Source organism: Urocitellus parryii, chromosome 3 (genome assembly GCF_045843805.1).
Source record: "Urocitellus parryii isolate mUroPar1 chromosome 3, mUroPar1.hap1, whole genome shotgun sequence".
Taxonomy (NCBI): Eukaryota; Metazoa; Chordata; class Mammalia; order Rodentia; family Sciuridae; genus Urocitellus; species Urocitellus parryii.
In genome coordinates, this window is record NC_135533.1 from 204,743,126 (window position 1) to 204,754,847 (window position 11,722).

The 11,722-nt window shown below is 53.8% G+C and overlaps 2 protein-coding genes across 2 annotated transcripts; both read left to right on the plus strand.

The window, feature by feature from the left end:
* Positions 1–250: 250 nt before the first annotated feature.
* Positions 251–2,727, plus strand: Bst2 (bone marrow stromal cell antigen 2). The gene is made up of 5 exons (XM_026390020.2): positions 251–600; positions 1,572–1,626; positions 1,769–1,829; positions 2,107–2,234; positions 2,456–2,727. Exons 1-4 carry the CDS (start codon positions 307–309, stop codon positions 2,213–2,215), a joined length of 519 nt encoding a protein of 172 aa, XP_026245805.2. The 5' UTR covers positions 251–306; the 3' UTR covers positions 2,216–2,234; positions 2,456–2,727.
* A 3,654-nt stretch (positions 2,728–6,381) lies between these two features.
* Ccdc194 (coiled-coil domain containing 194) lies at positions 6,382–9,097 on the plus strand. Its single transcript, XM_026389881.2, has 4 exons — positions 6,382–6,705; positions 7,818–7,914; positions 8,301–8,433; positions 8,950–9,097. The coding sequence occupies exons 1-4, from the start codon at positions 6,382–6,384 to the stop codon at positions 9,095–9,097; spliced, it is 702 nt and encodes a 233-aa protein (XP_026245666.2).
* Positions 9,098–11,722: the final 2,625 nt, after the last annotated feature.

Sequence of the window (11,722 nt, forward strand, 5' to 3'; positions counted from 1 at the left end):
CAGGGATAGAGGAGGCCTGGGTGCAGGAGAGGGCAGGGACAACACATGGCTGTCCCATCGGCTCCCAGTTCCCTCCTAGGGGATCTCACTGGCCAGCATCCAGCTGAGGAGGATGAAAATTCAGGAAAAATAAAACCTATCTCTCTTCTGGGAAACTGAAACCAAAACCTGAATGTTTTGAAGCTTGCTCAGGCAGGGGACTTCCTGGAACTTGGCTATTAGGAACTCCCCTATGCTAATAAGGGGGCGGTCTCTAGAAGATTCCAGGGCTGGAGCCTCTGTCCAAACCCCTTACATCTTAGGGAAATGGGGATGGCACCCTCTTTTTGCCACTACTTGCCTGTGCCCTTGGATGAGCAAATGAAGGAGGGTGGCCCTCGAAGGAGCTGGCTGTGGTTGATGGTGGGCTTCGTCATGGCGGGCCTGATCATCGCCCTGTCCATTTTCATGGTCAAATATTACAGTGAAGCCTGCCAGAATGGTCTGGAGCTGGAGAGGCAGTGCCAGAATGTCACCCAGCTCCTGAAGAAGCAGCTGATCCAAGCCAAGGAGGAGAGCCTGGCGGCCGAGACCCGAGCTGACACCTGTAACCAGTCTGTGGTAAGCCACCGGCACCCTAGGGAGGGCTGGGGCCCCACAGGACCCCGGGAGAGGGGAAGCTGGGAATCTGTCCCTGGTCCCCCACAATAGGAAGGTCTGGATTTCCCCACCAGGATTTAGGGACCAAATTCTTCCCAGGGCACTGGTGTGAGTGAGTCCTTAAAACTTTCAGCAGCCCCCACATCAGGGGCCTGGGTATTCCCGGCAGGAGTTGAAGGAATCTGCAGACTGTTTTCCAGGGCCCGGGGGTGGGGAAGCTTAAATTCTCAGTGGGTCCCGGTCTTCAGGAAACAGAAACCCCCACTCAGGGCTGGACATGACTTCACCAGGCCTTGAAGAAGGGGCTCTGGAAATTTTTACTGAATCTGAAATTTTCACTGAGACCCTGATCGTCTGAGTTGGGAAATCACGGCGTGTTCTGAGTTTGACAAGAATCTGCTAAATCTTCTTGGGTGATAAGGTAGAGGATCTGGAAATTTCTGCTAGGGTTTGGACACAGAGAGCCTCCCAATTCCCATGTTGAAAACCCCTATCTAAAGGAGCCCACATTTATGGGTGTCCCTGTGGGGGTGCAGGCTGGTGGCCATTCTTGGAGGTTGGAACCTGAGGTGCAGAGAGGTTGTCAGGGAATGTGAAAGGAGTTTAGAGGGAAGCCCTGTGGCAGCAGGAACTGGGGCTTCATGCCCAGGATAGCGACAAGCCACTGCAAAGCCAGAACTCTTTTTTGATTGTTTGGTACCAGGGATTGAACCCAGGGGCGCTTCACCACTGAGCCACGTCCCCAGCCCTTTTTTTTTTTTGTATTTTATCTAGAGACAGGGTCTCACTGAGTGGCTTAGAGCCTCACTAAGTCGCTGAGGCTGGCTTTGAACTCAGGATCCTCCTGTCTCGGCCTCCTGAGCCGCTGGGATGACAGGCCTGCGGCCGGCGCCCGGCTCAGAACCGGTTTCTGACCCTCTGTTCTGTCCCAGGGGAAACTGAAGGCCCAGGAGCTGCAGCTACAGGCGCGAGTGCGGGAACTTGAGAGTGAGAAGCGGACACGGGACTTGGAGGGGCGGGGCAGGGCGTCCAGGACCCGGCTGGAGAAGGGGCGGGGCTGTGCCCAGCGCCTGGTGGGTGAGGGGCACGGTCACGTGCTGATGCCCCCTCATTCTATCTGGCCCCCCAGGAGAGCTCACCAAATTGAACCAAACGCTGCAGGAGACTTTGACAAAACTGGAGCGACCAAGGTCAAAGACCCCCGCCCCCCTGGGCCATGCTTCTCTCACCTCCAACCCCCCCCCCGCCCCCACCCGCTTAGCTCCAAAAATCCACATTGCCTCTGAGGTGGGGGGTGGGGTAAGGTTCAAGTCCTCGAAAAGGAAGACTCTGTCCGTAGGGTCCAAGAGCCCTAGGTGGCTACTGCCCAGTGACTGGGGTGGGGACGAGGCTCGGTGGGGAGGGTGGCCAGGGCTGTCATGCAACATGATGGCCCGGCGGCTGCCTGAGTCCCCCGTCTTCACCTAGAACGGAGAACACCCAGACCACCCCGGCCAGCTCCAAGGCCATCATCGTTCTGCAGATGTCCACGCCGCTCCTGCTCCTGAGCCTGAGCCTCGCCTTTCTGCAGCTCTGAGGCCCCAGGAGGCCAGAGGGTCAGGATCCTGGGCGGCCCTGGGGAGGAGGAAGCTGGGGGCGCTGGCAGGGGGGCAGGGACTCCCAGGGATGGGGGGGGACGGGCCTCACCGCGCGGAGGAGAGAGGAGCTGCGGGAGGAGAGGGAGGGGACTCACGGGCGGGGGCGGGGTTTAGGAGGCAGCGGGCTCTGTGCTGTCTGCCTTCAGTCTATCCTGAGTCTCTCTTATCCTGTCTCCTAGGCCCCAATCTGAACTCGTCCGGCTGCATCTCTGCTTTTCCCAGCGACTGTCCCTTGACCCAGCTGGTTGCTGAGGGGAGAGGGGACGAGTTAAAGTGAAGGGGCCATGGGGCAGCTGTGGAGGGACTGGGGCAATGGGGGAGGGGAGGCCGAGAGCTGGGTGGGAGCGGGGCTGCTTCCTGGGCAGCCTCCCTACTTGGGCCGGGGATGGTGGAGGGTGGGGGCGCTGCCTCTTGCTGTATTGGGGTGGGTGTGGCTTTCCTCTGGGGGTCTTTGAGCTCCAAAAAATAAACATCTCTTTTGGGAGGAAAGACCTCTTACTCTCAAGTTTCTGGAGTGTCATTGTATCACCCCAAGCATCTGAGTCCTCCCCTGCAGGTGAGGGTGGACATCTGGATGGTGTGGGCACCCTTCCCAAACGCCTTCAGACACCACCAGGCCTCCCCCCCACACACACCTTCTCGGCTGGAATTAATTTTTTTTTTTAACCCAGGGGGCGCTTGGCCACTGAGACACTTCCCCAGCCTATTTTGTATTTTATTTAGAGACAGGGTCTCACTGAGTTGCTTAGGGCCTCGCTAAATTGCTGAGGCTGGCTTGGAACTCTAGATCCTCCTGCCTCAGCCTCCGGGGCCCCTGGGATCACAGCGTGTACTGGAATCCTCTTAAAAACCCTCAACGTGTTTAGAGCTGATAGCGCCAACCACGGCTCCCCTCCCTGGGTCCCTCCTGATGTCTGTGGTTCTAATGAGGAAATCACTGCTGCCCTGACCCTTGTCCCACTTCCCCCAGAAAGCGCTGGGTTGGGACTTCGTGAGAATCTGCAGACACGTCCAGGCCAGGATTCTCTCAGTGTTCCCCCCTCTCCACTCCCAGGATCTCCTTCATCCTGCATTGGCCAGTTCTGCGAATCCCTCTCCAGAGACTCTACTTCTCCCAAATTGAGGGAGTTCACCCACCTGATTGGCTCCTCTCAGGACCCCCAGTCCTTTCCACCTTTATTTTCTCCCTTCCTCCGAGTTTCCTTGGAATCCCAACTATTGTTCATGCCATTTCCTGTCCATGGAGCCAGAAGTCCTATGCCCCAGATTTTTGCACTGTACTTGGGTCCCACAGTTCCTCTCCCACTGTTCTCCCAGGCACCCTCAAAGTCCCCCCATCAGGACCCTGACTTCCCCGTTCCCCAGCCCCCACCTCCACCCTCCCTCAGCTTTTCTGTGTGTGGACCTGGCCAAGCTCCATTCTGCCTCAGGGCCTTTGCCCATGCTCTGCCTGCTGCCTGAGCACTCACTGCTCACTCCTGAGTCTGGGTCAGGGTCTCAGCCTCAGCCCTGCTGACATTTTGGGCTGGATGGTCCTTTGTGGTGGGGACATCCTGTGCACTGTAGACATTTAGCAGCACCCCTGACAGTGGTCACATTCCCTCCCCTGGTTGTAATCACAGAAAAATTGCCAAGTGCCCTCTGGGGACCAAAAACACCTCCAATGAGAACTTGTGCCCTACAGGGTGTGAGGCAGGACAGAGGACACAGGGACAGGAAGAAAGAACACATGGGACAAAATGAGAGCAGCCATTTATTAAATTCTACTTCACATGATTTCATGTCCAGATTTGAATTGCACTCCCGCCTACCTTGACCGCCAACAAAACTACTCCGTCAGTTACCGACCTTACCCGCAGGTCCTCAGATGACCTCTCTCTCCACCTGGCTTAGAGAAAACAAGTCCAAGGCTGCTTTTTGCTCAACAAATAGGTTTCTCTGTAATTTCCATTTTGGGGATCTGATCACCCCATCCATATATCACACTCCGATAAAACCCTCAAGGTCACACAAATCTGCCGTTTAAATTCACCCAGGGGAGCCTTGAAACCCCCAGACGGGCATCAGTAGAAATTTTTCCTGAAAGAGAAGAAAGAGGAGGAGGAGAAACCCGAGTAGGTCAGGATCACCGGGTCATGCCACCAACACCCTCGTAGGTGGGGTTCACAGACCGCACACGCCAAGGACCGTCTCCAGCGCCGTCTCTCGAGAGTGTGGACTTCCTGCCTCAGGTCATAAGATCAATCTCTGTCTCATTCGACCCATCCTTAAATTCTTTTTTTTTTCTTTTTTTACTATCTTTGTTTTCATGTGGTGCTGAGAATCGAGCCCAGGGCCTCACACATGCCCGGCGAGCGCTCTGCCACGGAGCCACATCCCCAGCCCCTTTATGCAATGGCATCCAGGACCCTCATGGCCTGAGCAGAGGTCCACCTCCCTTGGGGGACCTCCTCAGGATGCTCCATCCAGTGACAGGGGGTCTCTTGCCTGTCCCCTTTCTGCCTCTGCTCCGGGCTTGCCAAAGGTCTCAGGAAGGGTTCAGGGTGCCCCTCTGCAAGCTCTGAGTCATTCCTCCTCCCACGACAGCCCCTTGGGGCTGAGGACACTGGGGTCCAGGGAACTTACTGGACTCGCTCGGGGTCTCCACGCTGTTGGAGAAATGAGCCTCCGCCTCTGGTGACTTTTCTTCTGCTCAGGAAGCAAACCTTCCCGCGTGGCCCCTTCCCTTTTCCTGCTCCCTCCCTGCCCCTCACCCCCAACTTGGGCCGCTGCAGAGCCCCAAGGCAGCCTTGCTGTTCCCCCTCCCCACCACTTCTGGGCTGTGTTTTGGGGATGGAGAGAGCAGATCTGCCCAATAGGAGCACTGGGATCCCCAAACCTGCACACAATGATCCAGGCATAAACTTTTTCTCCCCAGCCATTCTTTTCTACCCTTAATTTTTTGTCCTCTACCTCTGAGACCTGACTCCAAAGCGGCGTCCCCACCCAGTGGCTGAGAAATGGTTGAGAGTTAGGAGTTGCAGGTTATGCCCAACTGCTGCTGTGTGTCTCTGGCCTGAGGCTCGGCCTCTCTGGGCTCTGGTTTCTTCATCTGGAATGAAGTGGACACACAGACATTCATGCTCAACTCACAATAATTGTGCACCTACTATGCACCAGACCTGTGTGGGTATGATGGGAACAAGGCAAATGTACACTTGGCTTTTGGGGCTCTAACCCAGTCTGATGGGGGAGGCAGCCAGAAATCAGAAACATAAAGGTGGGAGCTGGTCAAAAGGGGACCTGAGCTAGTGGAAGAGCAGAGTTCCTGGAGGAAGCCACCATCCATGAGGAGTCATTTAAGCAAAAAGAGAGGAGAGGGTTCCGTAGTGGAGGAAATGGCCAGTGCAAAGATCCTGGGGTGGAATGCCTTTGGCAGAAGAGCTTTAAGGAAGGAGAGCAGGTGCTACAAAGAGGAAACGATGTCAAAAACAAAATAAGGACCTTATGGAGGTAAGGGGAGAGGAGAACAAGAAAATAGAAGAGGAAGGAGGGCTGGCCAGGAGAGAAGAGGGGGTGGAGAAAAAGGGAGAAGAGGGATGGGGTTCTAAGAGCCAGCAGCAGCCTGGATCGCACTCCCGTTGTAAGATTGCCCCCTAGCGGCCACGTGGAGAAGACGCGCGGAGATGCGCTGGTCCCGCTTCCCGCCCTCGAGGCGGTTCACAGAAGGGGCTGCCAGCGGTTAATCAAGAAACCTACCGTCTCCCACGGACAGAATGTGGACAGCAGCCCCCAGACCCTCCCCACGGCCCTACTTCGCAGGTGCGGTCTTTGGAGCTTCCCGCAGATGTGCTCCCGACTCCCACCGAGCCCGAGGCTACTGCTGTCCCCATTGCATAGAGAGGGAAACCGAGGCCCAGAGGGGAGCTCGTGGGACTTAGAGGCAGGACTTGTACCCAGGCCCTTTCTTGTGACCTTCAGCATGGGTTGACCCCTGGAGGGGGTCCAACCCCTCCCGTAGGACACGGGAAGCCACAGGGTGGGGCGGAACCGTGGGTGTCCCTGGCGCCTCAAGGTGCCAATTAAATGCTCGTGGCCGTCTGGGACCAGAGCTGGGGACAGCGGCATGGCCGAACCGGGGCCGGAGCCCGGGCGCGCGTGGCGGGTGCTGGCCCTGTGCGGGGTCGCCGTGTTCTTGGCGGCGGCGGCGGCCGGTGGGGCCCTGGTAGCCTGGAATCTGGCCGCCTCCGCTGCCCGGGGGCCCCGCTGCCCGGAGCCGGGATTCAACGCCACAGCGCCCCCCCAGGGCCCCGCACCCGAAGTCGAGGAGCTGCGGCGCCGGCTGGCAGAGGCCGCCCGGCGCGAGGAGACCCTGGCCAGGCAGCTGGAGCAGGCGGAGGGTGTCCGCCGCGAGTTGGAGGAGGCTCTCAGGGCCTGCGAGAACCGGCAGGTAGGTGGGCAGGGGGAGGGCTGGGGGAGAGGGTGTTGGACACAGCCCTAGGCTCCCTCCCTGTGCTTCTGTTTCCCAGATTCTTCAATTAGAGAGCCTCGAGAATAGCACCATAATTCCAACATATAATTCCAGTTCACCTTGCAGTCTACCTTCTAACTAAATAAGACAAACTTTTCTTTGTTATTTGCCAGATAAATCATGGCTGGGGAAACCCCAGACCCCTGAGCCCACCTGGGGAGGCCCTATGCTAACTTCCCCTATGTGCTTACTCAGCCCCCCCTCAAGCCAGTGTCCAGTCCTATTTTGAGAGAGGGACACTCATGTCACCTGTAATTAGGAAGCTAAAATTGTCCTCTGGGGGAGGTAGCAGCCAGGACCTCCCCTTTTCTGGGGCATCCCCCCCCATACACACACACACACACACACCAGACTCTTAACCCTCCCCAGCCTGAGCTTCATAGAAGAACCATCCTCAAAGCCCAATCATTTGCATTTATTGAGTGACTACTGTCTACCTCTGTGTACTTGCCTAGCAGAGGTTAGGCAGCATCTGAGCTTTAAAAATCAGGAGAATCCTGCCCTCTTTCTACCTGCCCCAAAGAAGGGCCTGGAGCAGCTGCTGTTGAAGCAGCCTGCGCTGGGTTCTGAGTTCTGACTGCCCTTCACCACTAGAAGATGCCCTGGGGAGGCCAGGTCTGTTTAACAGGGGTGATCTGTAAGCCACACGCTCTCCAGAAACCCAGTCATTGTTAACATCGGATTGTCTTAGGTTGGTTTGAAACCCAGTGAGTCCTGGATGGAACTGGGATTGGAACTGGAGCCTGTCTCACCTCGTAGCTAAGCCACTTCGACTTTCCGGTCGCTTGGGGGTAGGGGGACAGTAGATCTAGACAGAAATCTTCCCCCAGGCAGGCAGCTGTCACTATTCAGTACCCCCGAGCTTCAGAGGCCACTTCTATTTTACAACTACAAGGTCCCAAAAGGATATTCCCAACAAAGCCCAGGCAACGGGACAATGTAGTGTCACTCTCCCAAGAACAGGTTGTCCCAATTCACCACTCCCTCCACCTCTCCCCTCCCCCTCCACCACGTCCCCCTCCACTCCGCAGAGCCGGCTCCAGACGCAGTTAAAGACACTGAAGACTGAGATGGAAGAAGCCAAAGCCCAGGGAACCCAGATGGGGGTCGAGAACGGGGAGCTGACAGGTGTGTTGGGACGCAATAGGGTGGGCTGGGCTGCAGATGGGAGGAGCTACCGTGTTCTTAAAGACTCAAATGCTGTACATTAATGAAAAAGTTCTGCAACTGTCATGCAAATAAACACGAAAACTTATGAAAGGAATGCAAATGACATGCAGAGGCCATGCAAACGTCACAAAACAATACACATGCAACAAAATATGAAAACACCTTGTAAACGACTCACAAAAATGATATCGACCCATAAAAGGGTATGTGAACTCCATGCGAATGGCACACAATTTAATTCAAATAAAGCAAAGCATGCAGGAGGCAGGCAGACTCTAAATTTGGCGTGAGTGGCGCGGGTGGGCTCCGGTAGTCCAGTCCGACCCCACCCCCTGTGCCCGCAGAAGCCCTGGCGCGCTGGGAGGCGGTGGCCACGGAGTCTGCGCAGCGGTTGGACGAGGTGCTGCGGCGCGCAAGCGCGGCCGAAGCTGAAGGCGAAGCCTGCGCCGCCCGAGAGGCGGCCCTGCGCGAGCGCGTGTGAGTAAGGGGCGGGCCTTGGGGGACGGGCAGACGGACGAGGTGTCAGACCAATGGCTGTGCGGAGTTTCGTACTTTAAGCCAATCAGCACTTTGGGCGTGACTTGGGCGGGAAGGGTGTGGTCACGTGGGCGGGGTTTCGTGAGACTCCAGTTAGAATCCCGAAGTGGAAACCTGGGGAGGGGGCGGGGAGGGGGCTCTCCAGGGGCCCCCGGGTTACAGCTGGCATTCTGGAGGTCCCTGGGGTCGGGACCAAATAGGGTCCGGGCAGGAGGGAGAGAGAAGGATGCAAAGTAAAGGAGTATTGCCGGGGGGGGGGTAGGTAATTTGGGGTGGAGCTTCTGGAGAAGCGGTTGGGGGTCCCTGGGGAGGAGTCCCGTAATAGCAGACAGTGGAGAGGGAATGGGGACCCGGAGGATGAAGATCGAGTTCCTGGGAAGTGGGCGACCCAGCGGGCGGAGGCTGGGGTCTCTGGGGACGGGGTCCAGGTGCTGACGGCCCCCTCCTTCCCGGCAGTATCACTCTGGAAGCCGAGTTGGGTCCCCCGCGCAGAGGGTCGCGCCCCCGACCCCGCTCAGGGTCCCGATCCAGGGCCAGCCCCCGCTCGCGCTCTCGCCCCGGGCCGTCCAAGGGTTGCCGGCGGCCGCCGCGGCGAGAAGGATGAGTTCATCCCCAGCAGGACGGGGCTCCGGGCCAGGAGGACAGGTACTGTGGGGACGCAGCGGGGACGGTGTGGGGACGCAGCGGGGACGGTGTGAAGACGCCCAGTGCTGGATGAGATGCCCAGTTCACACCGTCCGCGCTCAGAACCGGGAGACCCCGGCACCGGACCACCTGATGTCTGGTCGACAGGTGGGGAAACTGAGCCCGTTTGGTCACGAGGTGAAATAAGGACCTGAGTTCTCTAACCCACAATGTGACCTGCATCCCACAAACAAGGGAACTGGAGGTCCAGCCCTAACTCAGGAGTGACCTGGAAGGGTCACTTTCCCTCTCTAGGCTTCACTTTATACTGCTTGCAAAACAAGTGACTGGAATCATGGTTAGGGGGCAGCACATCCTTGATAACAAAAACTGACCGTCATGGCAAGCAGGAGAATGACAGGCCCTTCCCCCTGCGAGATGGAACTTTAAGAGAGAACCGAATAACACCCAGTACTTATGGATCAAATGAGAAATGTTATGAATTCTGGAAAAGTCATCAGAGCCAAGGGTGTCCACTATCGAGTATTTAATATCATTCTGGAGGTACCAGCCAATGCAATTAGACACGGCAAAGAAATAAGAGGTATGAACACAAGAGAAAGAGAATTTGTAGGTTGAATCATATGAAAGTGTTCTTTCTATAGGTCAGAGATTACTGAAATGTCAACAATTTGATATGGCCTTAATTTCACATTATTTGTAGTTTTTAGATTTACATTTATTTTTTTATTTTTAAAAAGTTTGCCTTTTCATCTAAATTTAACCTAATTCAACATTAGGTATTAATTCAGGTTAACGGAAAAAATTGGAGGTCCCCTCTATTTGGATTTGTTTGCTGCCTCCTCATTATTGGACTCAGGTTAGAATTTTGGGTAGGATCATCCCCAACATGATTCAATCTATGAGTTATTTTCTGGTCATATAATTTTATATATAGAAAACTCCGGAGAATGGACTGAAACTTACTTTTCTGTTTGTAAGCAATTAGTTAGACAATCCTTTGGAAGGAAAAAAAAAAAAAAAAAAAGGTCCCATTTCAGATCTTTTTTAAAAAAGGTTTTTTGGAGGCTGGGGCTGGGGCTCAGTGGCTCTAGAGCACTTGTCTAGCATGTGTTTGATCCTTAGCACCACATGAAAATAAATAAATAAAATAAAGGTATAAAAAAAGCAAAACAAAATCAAAGAAAGGGGTTTTTTTTGTTGTTGTTTTTTGTTTTTGTGGTGCTGGGGATTGAACCCAGGGCCTTGTGCATGTGAGGCAAGCACTCTACCAATTGAGCTATATTCCCAACCCCCCCAAAATATTTTGAATTGTAAAATATACATAATACAAAATCAACCATATTACCCTCCCCCCCAGTTTTTTGTGGTGCTGGAAATGGAACCTAGGGCTACGCACATGGTAGATAAGCAGAGCTCTACCAGTGAGCCTCACCCCCAGCCCTGTGTTAACCATTATTGTATGTATAATTCATTGGCATCAACTATACATTCACAATATTGTATAACCATCACCACTCTCTATTTCCAGAACTCTCCATTATCCCATTAACTCTCCCATTAAACAGTTACTCCCCCACCCCCAGCCCCTAGTAACGTCTGTCTCCTTTCTGTCCCTGTGAACTTGCCTATTCTACTTATTTCATAAAAGTGAAATCAGGCAATATTTGCTCTTTGTCTCAATTGTTTTTCTCAGCATAATGTTTTCAAAGTTCATTTGGGTTGCAATATGCATATATCAGAATTTTATTCCTTTTAATGACTACATAATATCCCACTATATGTGTATAACATGTTTGGGGGTTTTGTTATTTTACTTTATATTTATTTGGTAGGTCTCACTATGCCCAGGCTGGCCTTGAACTCCAGGGTTCAAATGATCTTCCTGCCTTAGCCTCCAAGTAGCTGGAACTACAGGCCGGTCGTATCACCATGCTTGGCTGTGTGGTCCCTTTAGTTTTCTCTACCCTGTAGTTTTGCAAAGATTAAAAAAAAAAAATCCCCAAAATAAAAAGTTGAATACACTGAGTTGGCACTGATGTGGAGAAAGAAACAGTCTCACACTGTGCTGGTGGGACTGCCTGTCAGTACAGTTATTTTGGAAAACAGTTTTCTAGGCTCTCACAAAATTAAAGGTGCAAGCTGGGTGCAAGGATGCACACCTGTCATCCCAGTGACTCTGGAGGCTGAGACAGGAGGATCACAAGTTTGAGGCCAGCCTCAGCAACTTAGTGAGAAGCCCTAAGCAATGTAGTGAGACCCTGTCTCAAAGTAAAACGTAAAAAAGGGCTGGGAATGGGGCTTAATGGTTAGGTACCCCTGGGTTCAATCCCTAGTACTAAAAAAAAAAAAAGAAAAGAAAAAGAAAAAACCTAAAAATGCATATACCCTTGACCCATCAATTCCCTTCTAGGAGTTTTCCTACAGTCATGTTTATATGAGTATAAAACGATGGGCTCAATGTTGGGCAGAATCCTGTGGGCTCACGCACACAAAGTGTTAAGTTTTGCTGTGCTTAGCAAACAAGGAGTTTTGTGAGAAAGTATGAACTCTTTGAACTGTGTCCTTGTTGCTGTCTTAAGAA